Consider the following 17,558-nt stretch of genomic DNA (forward strand, 5'->3'; position numbering starts at 1 on the left):
AAAATAAAATAAAATAAAAAAAGAAAAATAAATAAACTTCTGAAAAATACTTATTTGCATAGTGTTTTTATTGTCTCATAAGGAAGGAGTATAGAATAAATAGACAAAACCAAAAGAAAAAGTTAATGTGGATCCTGAATAAATGGGAACTAAAAATATCAAGCTTTATTGAAGCAAAGACCTGATTGTTAAAACTTTGCTAAGGTTTTAAATATAACCTGACGAGAGGGTTTTTAAAAAATTCACTTTCTATTTTTTTTTTTTTCTTTTTAAATCAGGGAACAATGACACCCACCTGGACAGAGCTGTGACCTGCCAATATGGTGCCATTTTATTTTGGAGAAAGTTGGCTAAAGAAAGTCTTGGGAGAATTTCACAGCAGAATTTGTAACAAAATAATATAAATAAGGGGCAATACCGAAAGTCTGTCCTGTCTTTCAGAAAAGCTGCATCTAGTTACTGTGAAAGGAGCTCTGGTTGCGCAATGGTTAAGTGCTCAGCTGCTAACCAGAAGGTTGGCAGTTGGAACCTACCAGCTGATCTTCGGGAGAAAGACCTGGTGATCTGCTCCTATAAAGATTACAGCCTAGGAAACCCTATGGGGCACTTCTACTCTGACACATTGGTTTGCTATGAGTTGGAATTGACTTGATGACACCTAACAACCACAACATTTAATACCAGAGCTGGTTACTATGACACTGTGGCCTAGTAAACGCCCCCACACCAGTGAGAGCAGTGAGCCTCAGGCATCCCATGACCTCCTGATGCTCCCTCACTCCTCTATCCATTAATTCTGGAAACAGTTACTGGATATCCACTCTGTGCCGAGCACCGTGCTAGATACCTGGGTACAAAGTGAAGAAACACAACTCCCACCCTGAAAGGGCAAACCGGAAAGAGCAACTCATCTGTTGGGGAGTCAGAGAGGTAAACAGGCAATTTCAAAACAGGTTGAGAAGTATTCCCATGAGGGGAGTTAGGAGGTTATGAGGCAACCCACCCATGCATGAAGAGGTCAGGGAAGGTTTGCTGCAAGTGGAGGGAAGTTTAACAGACCCGAAGGAAAGCCGCATGTTCGAGGAAAATCAGAGAAAGGAGGAAGGAAGGCATCCAGGCAGAGAGAACTGCAAGTGCAAAGCCCTGACGCTAAGGAGAGCGCCGTACATGTAGTGAGTGAGTGCGGGGCTGAGAAAGGTCGGAGAGGGGAGACTGGGTGGTGGAAAGTGGTATGAGGACTCGTAAGGAGCAAATGTCTACACTAAATGTTCTCAGCAACATCAGCAACACCCGGGAACTTGTTGTTAGTTGTCATCAAGCTGATTCCAACTCATGGCAGCCCCGTGTGTGCAGAGTGGAACTGCACTCTTTAGGGTTTTTAAGGCTGTGATCTTTTGGAAGCAGTTCACCAGACCTTACTTCCAAGCTGTCTCTGGGTGGGTTTAAACTGCCAACCTTTGGGTTAGTAGTCCAGGGCTTAACCATTTGTACCTCAGAGGAACTTGTTAGAAGTGCAAATTCTCAGCCTCACTCCAGACCTACTGAATCAGAAACTCTGAGGTGGGGCCCAGCAGTCTATGTTTTAACAAGCCTCCCAGTTGATTCTGATTCATGCTATTTGAGAACCACTGGTCTAGCCCTCCAGGGAACATTCCACAATGTCTAGATATTCTTTTGGTTGTCACAACTGGGGAGGAAGAGTACCGCTGGCATCTAGAGGTCAGGGATACTGCTAAATATCCCACAACAAAATCCATATGTCAGTAGAGCAGCTGTTGAGGAATCCTGGTGTTCCCTTCATTCCTCTCTCCCTCCCTTCCTTGCATCCATCTATCTTCTCCACTCCTCTTTTTCCTCTACAGACAACACTCAAAAGAATACTTTTGTACGTTTTTGTTTACTCAGTTACAGATAAGCCTTTCCTTTTATCCTTTTAGTAACTCCCCATGACAAAGTTGACATACAGCTCAAGGAAGTATTAGAATTATTTCTGGCCAAAGAAGGCCACTCATCTCCCTAGGAGTGGGATGGTGCTACTCAAGTACAGGCAATAATAGCCCCTGTGCCTGAAGCTGTAGCTCTTGGCTATTCTCAGTTTGGCAGCAGTATATAGGAGCTGCCACATGAAGGCCCAGCAACCAGGAGTTCTGATTTTGGCATTATAGACAGTTTCCAGTGGGGATTGAGACTTGAAATATTTTGGCTTTTATGGGAAATAATAGGGGACAGCTCTTGAGTTGCTCCTCAAGAATATGGAAGTGAGCATGTCCTGTGAGAGTTCAACCACAAAGTCCATACAGAATGGGTTTAAGCAGAGTTATGCAAAGTCACGTTAAAGGAGATCCTAAACCCACCAGATGGAACTCTAACCTAACTGATAGCATTGACAAATCGAAAGAACTGTATTCATCAGAAGGTTTGTGAGGCAAAAGGAGCGAGAAAACTGTGAAGGCATAAAGAGAAACATTGGCAATGCCCATCTAACACTTCCCAGGGGATCAGGTACCCTGAAAGAGCAACATGAAAGTTTATTCTTCCAGATGGATCTATACTCCCATAGTGGTGGTAGATGCCTCAGGCTTTCAGAGTCTGAAGCCAATAACCAGCTCAGTTACCCAGCAACCTGGCTCTCCTTTCAGGTTATCACAGCAACCTTCTAACAATGGGCTTCCCTGGGGTTTGTCAAGAGGGAGAAAATACCCAGGTGAGGTGGATGTGATTACCAGGTCAGCTTGATGTTCATAATTCTCACTAAACATCAGTCAGTTGGTCTTTAAGTCTATAGTCCTTAGTTGCTTGTGAAGAAACCCTGGTGGTGCAATGCTGAAGTACTCGGCTGCTAACTGAAAGGTCGGCAGCTCAAACCCACCAGCAACCCCTTGGGAGAAAAGACCTGGTGATCCGCTTTGGTAAAGATTTCAGCCTAGAAAACCCTATGAGACAGTTCTGCTCTGTCCTATAGGGTCGCTAGGAGTCAGAATTGCCTCAACAGTACACAACAACAACAGTCTTCTGTGAATTTACTTATCAGCCTGAATTGGTAAAATCAACTCTGGGGCACTGACAACATGGAACTTCTGGACTTCTAAGGTAGCGGGAGGGACAGACCATGGACCACAGGGAATGCCTCCTGCAGTTTGCTTCTGGCATTCCCTGCTTGTCTGCCTTTGGTGATTCCTGGCCCTCACACTATGTTTTTTCTCCCAATTTCTACCTTCCCATGATGCTTAAAAAGCATTTGTGGCAGATTGAAAAGATGGCCACAATATTTTGCAACTCCTCCCAGCAAGAGGTGGAGTCTATTTCCTCAACCCCTGAATCTAGGCTGGCCGCGTGACTTGCTTTGGGCCAACTGTGGAGGAAGTAACCTTATGTGAGTTTTGAGCCTAGGCCTCAAGAGACTTTGAAGCTTCTGCCTTTGCTCTCTCAGAACCCTAAGGCCACTGTGTGTATAAGTCCCAGCTAGCCTGCTGAATGTTGAGAGACATATGGCCCACCCACACCAATCAGTCCACAAGACAGACAGCCAAACGCCAAAATCAGAGTCACCTTGCTCACATGCAGATGACCGCAAGAGCAGGAGGGAGTCCAAGTGAGATGAACAGAAGAACCACCCAGGTGCACACCACCCAATTTTCCAATGCACAGAATCATAAACTAAATAAAAGCTTGCTGTTTTAAGCTACTAAGTTTTGTAGTAATAGATAATTTATACAGCAACAATTGTGTTTTTAATAACTACTGCATATACCCTGATCTTATTTCCAAAGTTTTGTCTCTGAGAAGCCACGGGTTTTGCCTCTGAGATTTATTTTGGGCTATGTCATGAGCTTCAATGGTTCTAGCAGAAAAAAAAGGGTTGAGAAATGGAACAGAAAGTCTTGGGTTTGCCAGTGTTGACTTGAGTAGAAAAAGGGGGATTAAATACATGAAGAATTGCATTTTTCGGACATAGATAGGTTTCTGACCTTTAGCCGGCGGTCTGGGTCTCCACTGCATAGAGAATTTACCGATACTTTGAATGATTTCCAGGCTGGGCTTAAGTTATTCATCACCACCTGAAAAAAGAAGAGAAGAGTGGTGGGTGGGGGAGGAAATGCTTGACATTTTCACATTTCAACATAAAAACTGCTTGAGAAGTCATCGTGAAGCTTATAGAAAGAACAATTGTCTGGAGCAGGTGCCATGATGAAAAGCTAGAGTGGTGAATCTTTTAAGGGTGCTCACTAAGTGGGTCATTATGAGCAGAACTCCTGCCATCACTGGCCTGGGGGTTGTTTCATGAGTAAGAAAAGTAATATTATCTGGCCCATGGATGCTGAAAATGATCCCTTCTATATCAAAAGGAGCTGGAAATAAGAAGGTCAGGTGGCCTCTGGCCTTTGACAGAGGACCCCCAGTTCTGCAGGACCATCACTACGGCATAAATGCCCTTGACTGGATCAGCAGAGGTAAAGATTCCTCGTGGGGTGGAAAGCGGGGAGGGAGAAGGGATAAGGTAACAGTGAAATTCTACTGTTAAAGAATTGGAGGGTCTTTGTAATCTGTGACCTTGAGTCAGATCAGATTGCAAGTCAGAGGAGTTGCTTCTAGAAGAAAAACCCCAGAAAGCAAAAACCCACTAGCTCATCACCATCTCAATTAGAATATACTAGGATGGCACAACAGGGCAGATCTTCAGCATTACAAACTAAGTCTACAGTATAGTAAAACCCTTTTAAAAGCAACTTCTGAATCATGGATTTGGTTTAATCCTGCCCAAGAGTCCATACGAGTCAGATCTTATCTTGTCATTACTATGATTCAAATAATTTAATTTGGTTCAGAATGTATCAGTATCTGCTCTCAGCCTAGCATTGTGCTGTGTTCTTTAGGGTAGGGGTTTCCAAAGGGTGGCTTCTGGACCAACAGTTGCTGCATCACCTGGGAACCTGATAGAAAAGCAAATTCCTAGGCTCCACCCAGTCCTACTGACAGAAACTCTGGAGGTGGGCCCTCCAGGTGATTGTGATGCCTGCTAAACCTTTGAGAACCACTGGTCTAGGGGACATACAAATAAAGTTAAATGGAATCCTGTCATATTCATTTTCCTTCCTGTGAAGTTTTTACTTGGCAGAAGTCTTAGAATTGCCAAAAAAATTAACCCTCTGTCCAAATAAGTACGACATAATTATTTTATAAATGATTCTCTCTTCTACTAAATTCCTTAATGTAACTATGAATTATTGATTAGATCATGAGATTATTATTAAATTTCTTTTAATGCATTAAAATAGAAAAATAATGTTCCTGTGTAACTTAGCTTCATGTCCTGATACTATGGAGATCATCAAAGTGATGGTGAGAAGAAAAATTAGATAAGATTGTTTGGGTTAATTGTAATTTCTTATCCTTATATGAAAATCTAAGAGACAAAGATGTTTTATTGTAACAGTTTTGAAAAACTCAATAGCAGATTAAAAAATTGCAGCTAGAAAACTTCTCTGAAATTAATGTGTGTGTGTGTGTGTGTGTGTGTGTGTGTTTCCCCCAAGAGAACAGTATTTGCTTGGTATGTATTTTGTATATACTGAGTAAGCAAGAGGGGGGAACATCAGTGTTATGTTGTTTGACTCATTAGAAAATTTTACAGTCATGTTTCTTGTGAGACTCCAGGCACCCATCAGAATTGGGGTGTGGGGGGAGTTCTTGAGATTCTTGGGAACAGAAGAATATACCAATATCAATAATGAGAAGAGGAATGTTGAGTCGTAGGGAGCAAGGAGAGGAGAATGTTGTGAGAACAGAATATAGATATACCACCCACCTCCTGGTATATTGAATATAGATATACTACCCACCTCCAGCAGATATACCACCCAGCTCCTTTTCCACTGCACATTAAAGCCCCCATTCACTGACTGGAACAAAAGCATGAATGAATACTAATTCTAATTCTCCTCAACTTTTATTTACTTCTCCTGAAAGAAGTTTGTTCCACCAAAGGAATCTACTTGTGAAGGTGACTGTACTTGGTGCTGGTGGCAGAGTGCCACTCAGGGCAACTGTCCCAGCTGTACCTCAAAATACTCCCCAGGGATTAAGTTCCAGAGAATCAACACTGTACTGCAATGTGTAGTAGACATACTATGTATATTTAACTCCATTCATTTATTCATTCTTTTATTAAACACACTTTTTTAAATGCCTACTATGTGCCAGATGATATCCACACACCAGTCCATCAAAGACTATTTAATCCTTGTCTACTTTAAATAGAACATGAACAGTTCTCCTAAACACCACCTGCAACTCTGTTACTTCAGGAATATGGAATCAGAGTGCTGGTGCAGGGTAATGGGAACATGGTATCCCATTATCATCCTGTGAAAGCTAGGAGAATTTCTTCTTCCTTTACCCTGCCACTGGCTGTGAAAGCACAACAGGGTGTTCTCTCAGCAGCAAGTCAATCATTGTAATTATTCCACCTCTTCCTTATCAATGCATTCCCACCCACACAGAGTCCCTCTTGGAAATAAAATAAAAAGTGGAGATGGGGTTGGTTGTTGAGTGAGTTCCGACTCATAGCGACCTTGTGTACAACAGAATGAAACGCTGCCTCATCCTGCATCACTGTTGCAGCTACTGTGTTAATCCATCTCATTGAGGGTCTTCCTCTTCTTCACTGACCCTCTACTTTACCAAGCATGATATCCTTCTCCAGGGACTGATCCTTCCTGATAACATGTCCAAAGTATGTTAGACAAAGTCTCGCCATCCTTGCTTCTAATGAGCATTGTGGCTGTACTTCTTCCAAGACAGATTCGTTTGTTCTTCTGGTAGTCCATGGTATTTTCAATATTCTTTGCCAACACCATAATTCAAATGCATCAATTCTTCTTGGTTTTCTTTTGTTATTGTCCAGCTTTCACATGCATATGAGATGACTGAAAACACCACGGCTTGGGTCAGGCTCACCTTACCCCTTAAACTGATCTTTGTTTTTTAACACTTTAAAGAGATCTTTTTTTGCAGCAGATTTACCCAGTGCAATGCATCCTTTGATTTCTTTTCTTTTTCAACTGTACCTTAGATGAAGGTTTACAGAACAAACTAGTTTCTCACTGAACATTTAGTACACATATTGTTTTATGACATTGGTTAACAACCCCACAACATGTCAACACTCTCTCTTCTTGAACTTGGGTTCCCTATTACCAGCTGTCCTGTCCCCTCCTGCCTTCTAGTCCTTGTCCCTGGGCTGTTATGCCCCTTTAGTCTCATTTTGTTTTATGGGATCATTTGATATCTTGACTGCTCCTTCCATGGGTGTTGATTACATATCCAAGTAAAATGAAATCCTTGACAACTTCAATCTTTTCTCTGTTTATCATGATGTTGCTTATTGGTCCGGTTGTGAGAATTTTTGTTTTCTTTATGTTGAAGTACAATCCATACTTAAGGCTGTGGTCTTTGATCTTCATCAGTAAGTGCTTCAAGTCCTCTTCACCTTCAGCAAGAAAGGTTGTGTCATCTGCATATCTCAGGTTGTTAGTGAGTCTTCCTCCAATTCTGATGCCCTATTCTTCTTCACATAGTCCAGTTTTTTGGATTATTTGCTCAGCATACAGATTGAATATGTATGGTGAAAGGATACAACCCTGACACACGCCTTTCTTAACTTTAAACCACGCAGTTTCCCCTTGTTCTGTTCGAACGACTGCCTCTTGGTCTAAGTACAGGTTCCTCATGAGCACAATTAAGTATTCTGGAATTACTATTCCAGAACATCCACAATGTTATCCATAATTTGTTATGATCCACACATTTGAATGCCTTTGCATAGTCAATAAAACACAGGTAAACATCCTTCTGGTATTCTCTGCTTTCAACCATGATCCATCTGACATAAGCAATGATATACCTTGTTCCACAACCTCTTCTTAATCTGGCTTGAATTTCTGGCAGTTTCCTGTTGATGTACTGCTGCAACCGCTTTTGAATGATCTATAGCAAAATTTTACTTGCGTGTAATATTAATGATACTGTTCAATAATTTCTGCATTCTGTTGGATCAGCTTTCTTTGGAACGGGTATGAATATGTATCTCTACCAGTTGGTTGGTCAGGTGGCTGTCTTCCAAATTTCTTGGCGTAGGCGAGTGAGCACTTCCAGATCTGCATTTGTTTATCGAAATATCTCAATTGGTATTCGGTCAATTCCCGGAGCCTTGTTTTTTGCCAATGCCTTCAGTGCAGCTTGGACCTTTTCTTTCAGTACCATTGGTTCTTGATCATATGCTACCTCCTGAAATGGTTGAACGTTGACTAATTCTTTTTGGTACAGTGATGGTGTGTACTCCTTCCATCTTCTTTCAATGCTTCCTGCATCATTTAATAATTTCTCCATAGAATCCTTCAATACTGCAACATGAGGCTTGAATTTTTTCTTCAGTTCTTTCAACTTGAGAAATGCCAATCGTATTCTTTTCTTTTGGTTTTCTATCTCCAGGTCTTTGTACATGTCATTATAATATTTTACTTTGTCTTCTTGAGCCATCCTTTGAAATCTTCTGTTTAGCTCTTTTACTTCATCATTTCTTCCATTAGCTTTAGCTACTCTATGTTCAAGAGAAAGTTTCAAAGTCTCTTCTTGCATCTGTTTTGGTCTTTTCTTTCTCTCCTGTCTTTTTAATGACCTTTTACTTTCTTCATGTATTATGTCCTTGATGCCATTCCACAACCTGTCTGGTCTTTGGTCATTAGTGTTCAATGCATCAAATCTAGTCTTGAGATGGTCTCTAAATTCAGGTGGGATATATACTCAAGGTCGTACTTTGGCTCTTGTGGACCAGTAATTTTCTTCAACTTGAACTTGCATATGAGTAATTGATGATCTGTTCCACAGTTGGTCCCTGGCCTTGTTCTGACTGACAATATGAGCTTTTTCATCGTCTCTTTCCACAGATGTAGTCAATTTGATTTCTGTGTTTTCCATCCAGTGAGGTCCTTGTGTATAGTGGCCGTTTATGTTGGTGAGAAAAGGTATTTGCAAGGAAGAAGTCATTGGTCTTGCAAAATCCTATCATTCCATCTCCAGCATCATTTCTGTCACCAAGACCATATTTTCCAACTACTGGTCCTTCTTCTTTGTTTCCAACTTTCACATTCCAATCGGCAGTAATTATCAATGCATCTTGACTGCATGTTTGATCAATTTCAGACTGCAGAAGTTGGTAAAAATCTTCAATTTCTTCATCTTTGGCCTTAGTGGTTGGTGTGTAAATTTGAATAATAGTTGTATTAACTGATCTTCCTTGTAAGCATATGTATATTATCCTATCACTAACAGTGTTGTACTTTAGGATAGATCTTGAAATATTCTTTTTCACAGTGAACACGATGCCATTCCTCTTGAAGTTGTCATTCCTGGCATAGTATACCATATGATTGTCTGATTCAAAATGGCCAATACAAGTCCAGTTCAGCTCGCTAATGCCTAGGATATCAATCTGTATGCATTCCATTTCATTTTTGATGACTTCCAATTTTCCTAGATTCATACTTTGTACATTCCACATTATAATTATTAATGGATGTTTGCAGCTGTTTTGTCTCATTTTGTGTTGTGCCACATTAGCAAATGAAGGTCCCAAAAGCTTGACTCCATTCACATCATTAAGGTCAACTCTACTTTGAGGAGGCAGCTCTTCCCCAGTCGTCTTTTGAGTGCCTTCCAACCTGAGGGGCTCATCTTTCGGCACTATATCAGACAATGTTCTCTGCTATTCATAAGGTTTTCACTGGCCAATTCTTTCAGAAGTAGATTGCTAGGTCTTTCTTCCTAGTCTCTCTTAGTTTGGAAGCTCCACTGAAAACTGTCCACCACTGGTATTTGAAATACCAATGGCAAAGCTTTCAGTATCACAGCAACACGAAGCCAGCACAGTAGAACAAACTGACAGACACGTAGTAGTGAGTGGGTTCGGGGTGGGTGTTTCTTGGTAGAGAGGGATAAAGTTTGAAGCCACATGGAGAAAGAGGAGAAGGGAAGATAGGGAGATGCAGGGAGACCAAGTAGGGCTGCTGAGACAGGGCAACTGTTCACGTGGTAGGCTTGACATAAGTTCAGTATATGCATTTTCCCTAAGGTGGTAGATTGACTTTCCAAATTACAGGGAGCTCAGCGTCAAACAATCTCAATTCATACCTCAGCTCTACCACTTTTTAACTGTGAAACCTGAGAAAGTGACATTACTTCCCTAACGTTCAGTTTCTTCAGCTATAAAATGGTGGTGATAATAATAACCATGTGAAGGGATTGTTGTGAAAAGTAAATAAAATAATGTATATATTAGTCACTTGGTACAATGCCTGGAACATAGTATCCCTCACTAACTGTTAGCTAGTATTCATATTTTTATTATTAATAAGTTGCTTTCTGTCTGTATTGAAGACCAAGAATGGAAGATTAGGGTGAGAGAAGGTCTTCTCTTCCAATATCTAAATTGAGGGAAAAAAAAAAAAAAGCTATAAAGGTAGAAAGTTCTCTTGAGGACAATGAAGGCTCCAGGTCTGAGCATCTATTCTACAGACATTAAAAATGTGAGGGGTTTCTCAACCCAGTTAATCCTATTAGTAGACAAGATAGCATAGCTGAAGATGAGCCTTACCTCAGTTCGGTGCACAAGCTGCTGAGTTGCATCATCATTCATGCGGAAAATTTCCAGAAATGGGTCAGATTTACTGAAGAAATCCTAAAATAGATAAACAGCAATGAGTTATTTATTTTTGTTGTTTTTTTCTTTTCTGCTGCATCTGATCCAGCCCTGATCAATATGTGGAGTGAAGGCCGTGCTTGCCATCTCTCCCTGCATGCCTGCCCCAATTATACCCTAAGTGTCTTCCCCTTGCCCTAGGATGATACACACCACCTTTCCTGGCTTTGCTCTTCAGTCTTGATAGCTACCCTTGGCTAAAATGAGCTATATCTAAGCTCCAAGTCCTTGGAAAAGTAGGTGCTTAGCTGGTTAGAATCCAAAATATTCTTCAAAGATCAATTCAAATGCCAGCTCTTTGAGAAGCAATGTATCTGTTGTCTTAAACATACTAATTACAGTTATTGTAAAACCTATGCCTGATGTCTACAATATCTAAATCACTTATGGGTCTGTTTCTATTATCTGTTTCTTGGTTCTACCTCTTGGTATGCTTGTTAATTTTTTTATTAAACACCAGATACTGTGTAAAAAAGAACATAAAGGTTTTAGATGACTCTTTGTCTTCCGGCAAGTAGTTACAATGGAGATAATGACCTGAATTCAATCAGGACTGAGCTATTTAAAGATTGGGTTTTTTTTCATGAGTCTTTGAAAAGCCCACATTTACTCCTTGGGTAGAGTCCCTAAAGGGCTCCAACTGAAAGCTTCAGTATTTATAGGGCTGCTTCTTCTTTAAAGCCCTCAATGACAATTTTTATTGGGATTTTCAAAGTCTCTGTTTTTCTCCATAATCTCTTGGCTGTAGCTTTTTGTTCAGTTTCCCTCTATGCTGCTTTTTGTCAGTTAGTGAATGCCTTGTGAGGATAAACCACTCAGACTTTTGGACTCACTTCCCTCCTCTGAAGCATCTTGCAATTTTTAGCCCTGTCTCTCTTAGTAGCCCTGGACTCTAGTTTTGCCTCCCTAGTCCCATGAGCCCACCAAAAGTTCTGCCCACATCTTAGTACCTATTTTCTGCCAGGATTCTCAGCTTATCTCTCTATGCTGTTTTAGGAATTGGCCTTGAGGAATGGCCTTGAATAGAAAATCCGTGTCAAATGTCTGAATCATCTCAGTGGATTTCTCTTCTTTCTAGCTATTGGTCCCTCACATCTTGGCTAGGTTGGGCCTTTCAAGCAAATGTCTCTTGCATTTTATCTAGTTTTGATAGTTGTTTTCAGTGGGAGAATGATATGAAACAAGTAAATCCTGCATTACTGGAAGCGGAACCTATCCACATCCTTGTTTATAACTTGTTTTTTATACCACTAGATTATAAACCCTTTGAGAACAGGAACTATGTCTTATTTTGCTTTATATTTCTACTATTTCCATATTTTTGAACTTTTTTACTGCATAGTGTTTATTGAATGAATTAATGAATAAATGAGTTAATGAGTGAATGATATGAATAGTTGATGTAGGATAGGAGGCTATCTGAACAATAGCCTTAGCAATCACACTCTTAATATGTATTTCACTGGGTGATATTTTTCAGAAATCTAGTTGCAGCAAGGCAAAATTAAGCCTATCTTCACCTTAAAAAAATATCTGTTATCCTCAAACATTAGCAAGCCCAGAATCAAACTCATCATTTTCCTTTGTGCATTGTTTGGCCCTTACTATCAATGTCCTACCAGCCACCCTAGTCCTCAGCTCAACAAAGTATTTGCAAGGACTGTTCTGGTCATAGAGCCCTTGTGCTTGACATTAAGATAAAAGAGGGGAAGAGCCTGGTCTCAGCCCTCCAAAGCATCATTTATTTTTGTGGTAAGACAAAGCACACAAATAAACATAACCTAAGGCTAAGTAAAAATCAATAGGTAAATAAATTTACAAGGAGTCTTAAGAGTGAAGTTAGAGTTGGACTAGGGAGGATATTCCTAGGGAGGGAACAGTGTCTGTGAAGGTGTGGAAGAGTAAACATAGACAGGTGCATATCAACTAGCTTGAGCTGCCTGTGGGAGTCCCTGGGCGGTGCAAACCATTAACATGCTCAGCTTCTAACGGAAAGTTTGGCAGTTGAGTACACCCAGATGTACTTTGGAAGAAAGGTCCGGTTCTCTACTTCTGAAAGATCAGTCATGGAAAACCCTATGGAGCACAGTTCTACTCTAACACACAGGGAGTTGCCATGAATTGGAATCAGCTCGACAGCAATGGGTTGGTTGGTTCCCTCTCAGACACATTTCTAGCTAATTTCCACCTCTATGTATTTGTTCAAGACATTCCGTCCTCAGGCCTATTTCTGTCTTAACCATCATCCTATAAAATATGGAGCATAGCCATTTTTAGGACAGTGAAACTATTCTGTACAATTTTACATGATTATATATTTGTTAAAACCCATAGGATTATACAACTCAAAGAGTGAATCCTACTGTAAACTATGGACTTTAGTTATAATAATGTATCAATATTGGTTTATCAGTTGTAACAAATGTGCCACGGGAATGCAAGATGTAAATAATAAAGGGAAACTGTGTGCAGTGGGGGAAGGAGTAAATGGGAACTCTCTGTACTTTGTGCACAATTTTTCTGTAAACTTAAAACTGCTCTAAAAAATAAAGTCTCTTAAACAAAATTGGAATCTCTCTCTCCCCTCCCTTCTCTGATGAATGGGGACACATTAGTTTGTTCCTATGTGCCCTTGGGCTCCTTCTCTGGGACTTCATGCCTTGTCTCCTTAAATAGATTGTTGGTCCCTCAGGGAACTTGTGTATGAACTGTACTTAAAAATTGCTGACCACAGTGGAGGAACCATCTGTAATTTTTCTTTTTCCTTCTTATTGATAATATATTTTTGCTGTCATCCAGGTATTCCATTTTTGCTTAAAATAGAAAATATACAAAAATAAAAAGAGTAAAAAAAAAAGAAGATGGAAAAACAGCCCACAATCCCATGCATAATTCCACAACCATTAATACCACTTTGGTAAGTCTCTTTCTAGAATCTAGACATACTTTTCTTTTCTTTTTTAAAATATATTTGTAATCATACTCTATATACACTTTAGTACCCTATTTCTCCCATTTGGTAGTATATTGCAATGCTTTTTATATTTCGTTTCATATTCTTTTAAAATACTATTTACTGTGGGCACAGAGTTGTGTGGAGGACATACTATAAATTAGGGGCTGAGGTGGACATAAGGAGTCTCTGGGCAGTGCAAATGGTTAATACTGCTAACCAAAAGGCTAGAGGTTTGAATCTACCCAGAGGTACCTCAGAAGAAAGGCCTGGTGATCTACTTCCAAAAAATCAGCCATTGAAAACCCAATGGAGCACAGTTCAACTCTGACAAACATGGGGTCACCATGAGTTGGAATTAACTCAACGGCAGTTGGTATGTGTGTGGAGGAGGGGGGACATAAAGAAAGATCAGGTATAGTCTTTGCCTTCAAGTAACTGAAAATCTAACATGTAGCATGCTGGCTTTTGGACTGTTTTCAAATCCTGACTCCTCCACATGTAATCTGGATGATCTTGGGCAAGATATTCAATTTCTCAAAGTCTCAGTTTCCTCATCTGTAAGTGGAGAAAGTACTACTTCTTGCCTCACAGCAGTGGGGGAGGATTAAAGAAGCTGGTACATGTGAAGGGTTGAGTCCAGTGCCTGGCACATGTAAGCACTCAAAATCTGTTGGCTGTTACGATCACTATCAATAGAAGAGGGAATGCATGAGGGCACTGTGTAAAGCACTATGCAAATGTCAGGGATTATTGCTATTAAGAAAGTATCTGAAGTAAAACACTCATAAGCAGCTCACAGATATTTTAAGTTTGTAGTTAGAATTCATAGCTTAAAAACCACAACTCTGGGTTTAATTTTGGTCACTTGAGTGCATCTAAAATTTTTGGCTTTCTTTGCTTGACTATCAGCATTAAGATGACCCTTGGGTTCTCAAAAAACTAAAAATAGAACTGCCATATGACCCAGCAATTCCACTCCTAGGTATGTACCCAAAATATCTGCAAGCAGAGACTCAAACAGAAACTTGTAAACCAATGTTCATTGCAGCACTATTCATAATAGCCAGAAGTCAGAAACAAGCTAAATGCCAATCAATAGATGAATGGATAAACAAAATGTGATACATACATACAATGGAGTACTACTCAGCCAGTAGAAGAAACAAAGTCTTGATACATGCTACAATATGGATGGAGCTTGAAGACATTATGCTGAGTGAAATAAGTCTATCACAGAAGGACAAATATAGCACAACCTCACTTATATAAAAAGATAAGAAAAGGCAAACATATAGAGACCAAAGTTTATTAGTCTCAAAATCATGGACTCCAGACTTTCTGGATATAAGGGGGCTGGATGAACCCCTGAAACTATTGCCCCAAGATAATCTTTAAAACTTAAACCAAAAATGTGCCCTGAAGTCTTCTTAAAATCAAACAACAGTTTAGCTTAACTAGTAAAAAAAAATGTCTGCCTTGAGAATTATGCTCTTGTAAGAACTATCTATAACTATCAAAGTGACAACAGCAACTCAAAAGATTAGATAGGAAGCTTAGGGGCAGTGAGTTTATGTTAATGGTGGAGGAACAACTCAGAAGAGGAGGATGAGAATAGTTGCACAACTCAAAGAATGTAATCAGTGTCACTGAATTGTACATGTAGAAATGGTTGAACTGGTATATGTTTTGCTCTGTATATTCTCAACAACAACAACAAAGATGGCCCTTGCGGAAGTTCAGTGCAATGTAGATGTAATGAATTAGGCATCTTAGTTAAATTTTACTATGGTGAAATTCTTTAATAATTTGGAGGCCATGTTACCCTGCCCTTTAGTTCCAATATGAAAGAAATTTAGTTAAGTGAGATGGTGATAAGCAATCAGCTGAGGTTTGGAATAGAAAAGAAAGCAGCATTCCAGAGGCCAGCTCTTCAGACAAAGATTAGACTGGACTATGGGACATAAAATGATAATTCTTGAAGAGTGTGCTTCTTAGCTCAAGTAGATACATGAGACTAAATGGGCAGCTCCTGTCTGGAGGTGAGATGAGAAGGCAGAGAGGGTCAGGAGCTGGTTGAATGGGCATGGGAAATCATGGGTGGAAAGGAGGAGTGTGCTGTCACAGCATAGGGAGAGCAATTAAGGTCACATAACAATATGTATAAATTTGTGTACGACAGACTGACTTGAACTGTAAACTTTCACTTAAAGTACAACAATAAAAAAAGAAAAGAAAAGAAAGCGGCACAAATACATGACAATGATCTTAAAAATAGAATATTGGAAATAGAAGAGGTAGCCTGACAGATGTGGGGTCATATCCAGGCTCTTATCACTTAACAGCCTGTGATTTTGGGCAAATTGTTTAACTTTCTAAGCTTCATCTAGAAAATGGGAATAATACTACCCACCTTTGGGAATATGGTTATGAGTTTTGAGGATAATGCAGGTGAGACACCTGACACATTTTCAGTGCTTAATGATTATAATTTTCTACAATTAATGCAGACTGGATTACAGTTCCCAGGCAGGAATATACAGCACAACAGGTAGAGATTTCACATTGCCTGAGAGACGGGGTTGGCAAACTATGGTTCATGGGCGACATCTGGCCTGTTGCCTGCTTTTGTAAATAAAGTTTTGTTGGAACACAGCCATGCTTATTCATTTATCTATGGTTGTTTTTGTGCTTTAAAGACAGAACTGAGTAGTTAGGACAGAGATCATATGGCCTACAAAGCCTGAAATATTTACCATCTGGTTCTTTACAGAAGAAGTTTGCTGACTCCTACCTTACAGCCAGATTTATTTGCTTATACAGCATCCAATGAAACCAGCATCATGGAACCCTAAAGACACAGCCTATAATGATTACTGTTACAAACGTGGTGGCCATCGGTGTGAAAATCAGTTCCAACACACAGAAAAAAAATACTTTCTCAGAAATGGGTGGGGTAGGAATACTTTGTCAGCTTGAATGTTCAAAACTAACTATTACATTCATATTTTCTACCTACAGGTTAGATTAATTGCCAACTGGCTGCTAATGTAATAAATGTGCTTTAGAAATGAGAAAGCCAATCTCTCTGCTAAGTGAATTACATTAACATTAGATAAACAAGTTATTTCTTGAAAACCTCATCTACTTTATATACTGGCTGTCACTGAAGACTGCTTCTCAGGTTTCAAAGATTCTTTGGATTTCCATCTTGGGAAAGCCATCTTGGGAAAACGGCTGCTGGTTTGTTGGACAGCATTGGTTAGCAAAGCTAAAAATAACTATTTGTGTCAAAAGGAACAAGGTGTTTCTCTGTCACTGTAGTTTGCAAAAGTACTTAGTGCTCCCTGATATGCCCTACAAAAGCCATTTTTGAAGTTTTGGTCTTAGAACCCCCTTACACTCTTAAAAATTATTGAGGACCCCAAATAGCTTTTGTTAATGTGGGGTGTATCTATGACTATTTACCATATTATAAATTTAAACATAAATTTTTAAAATATTCATTTAAAAATAATGAAAATACCATATGATCCAGCAATCCCACTCCTAGGAATATATCCTAGAGAAATAAGAGCTGTCACACGAATAGACATATGCACACCCATGTTCATGGCAGCATTGCTCACAATTGCAAAAAGATGGAAACAACCTAGATGCCCATCAACAGATGAATGCATAAACCAACCATGGTACATGCACACAATGTAGTACTACACAACGATAAAGAACAATGATGAATCTGTGAAGCATCTCATAACATGGATGAAACTGGAGGACATTATGCTGAGTTAAATAACTCAATCACAAAAGGACAAATATTGTATGAGACCTCTATTGTAAAAACCC

At 39.8% G+C, this 17,558-nt stretch overlaps 1 protein-coding gene across 3 annotated transcripts in view; it reads right to left on the reverse strand.

Moving 5' to 3' along the window:
- CPNE4 (copine 4) overlaps positions 1 to 17,558 on the reverse strand; it is a 669,181-nt gene that overhangs the window by 161,085 nt on the left and 490,538 nt on the right. For all 3 annotated transcript variants that reach the window (XM_004381399.2, XM_004381400.2, XM_004381401.1), the window contains 2 exons: positions 10,652 to 10,735; positions 3,969 to 4,058 (listed from right to left, as the gene is read on the reverse strand). In XM_004381399.2, coding sequence (XP_004381456.1) covers positions 3,969 to 4,058; positions 10,652 to 10,735 — 174 coding nt within the window. The remainder of the gene's footprint in view (positions 1 to 3,968; positions 4,059 to 10,651; positions 10,736 to 17,558) is intronic.

Source organism: Trichechus manatus, unplaced genomic scaffold (genome assembly GCF_000243295.1).
Source record: "Trichechus manatus latirostris isolate Lorelei unplaced genomic scaffold, TriManLat1.0 scaffold00084, whole genome shotgun sequence".
In the NCBI taxonomy this organism is placed as follows: domain Eukaryota; kingdom Metazoa; phylum Chordata; class Mammalia; order Sirenia; family Trichechidae; genus Trichechus; species Trichechus manatus.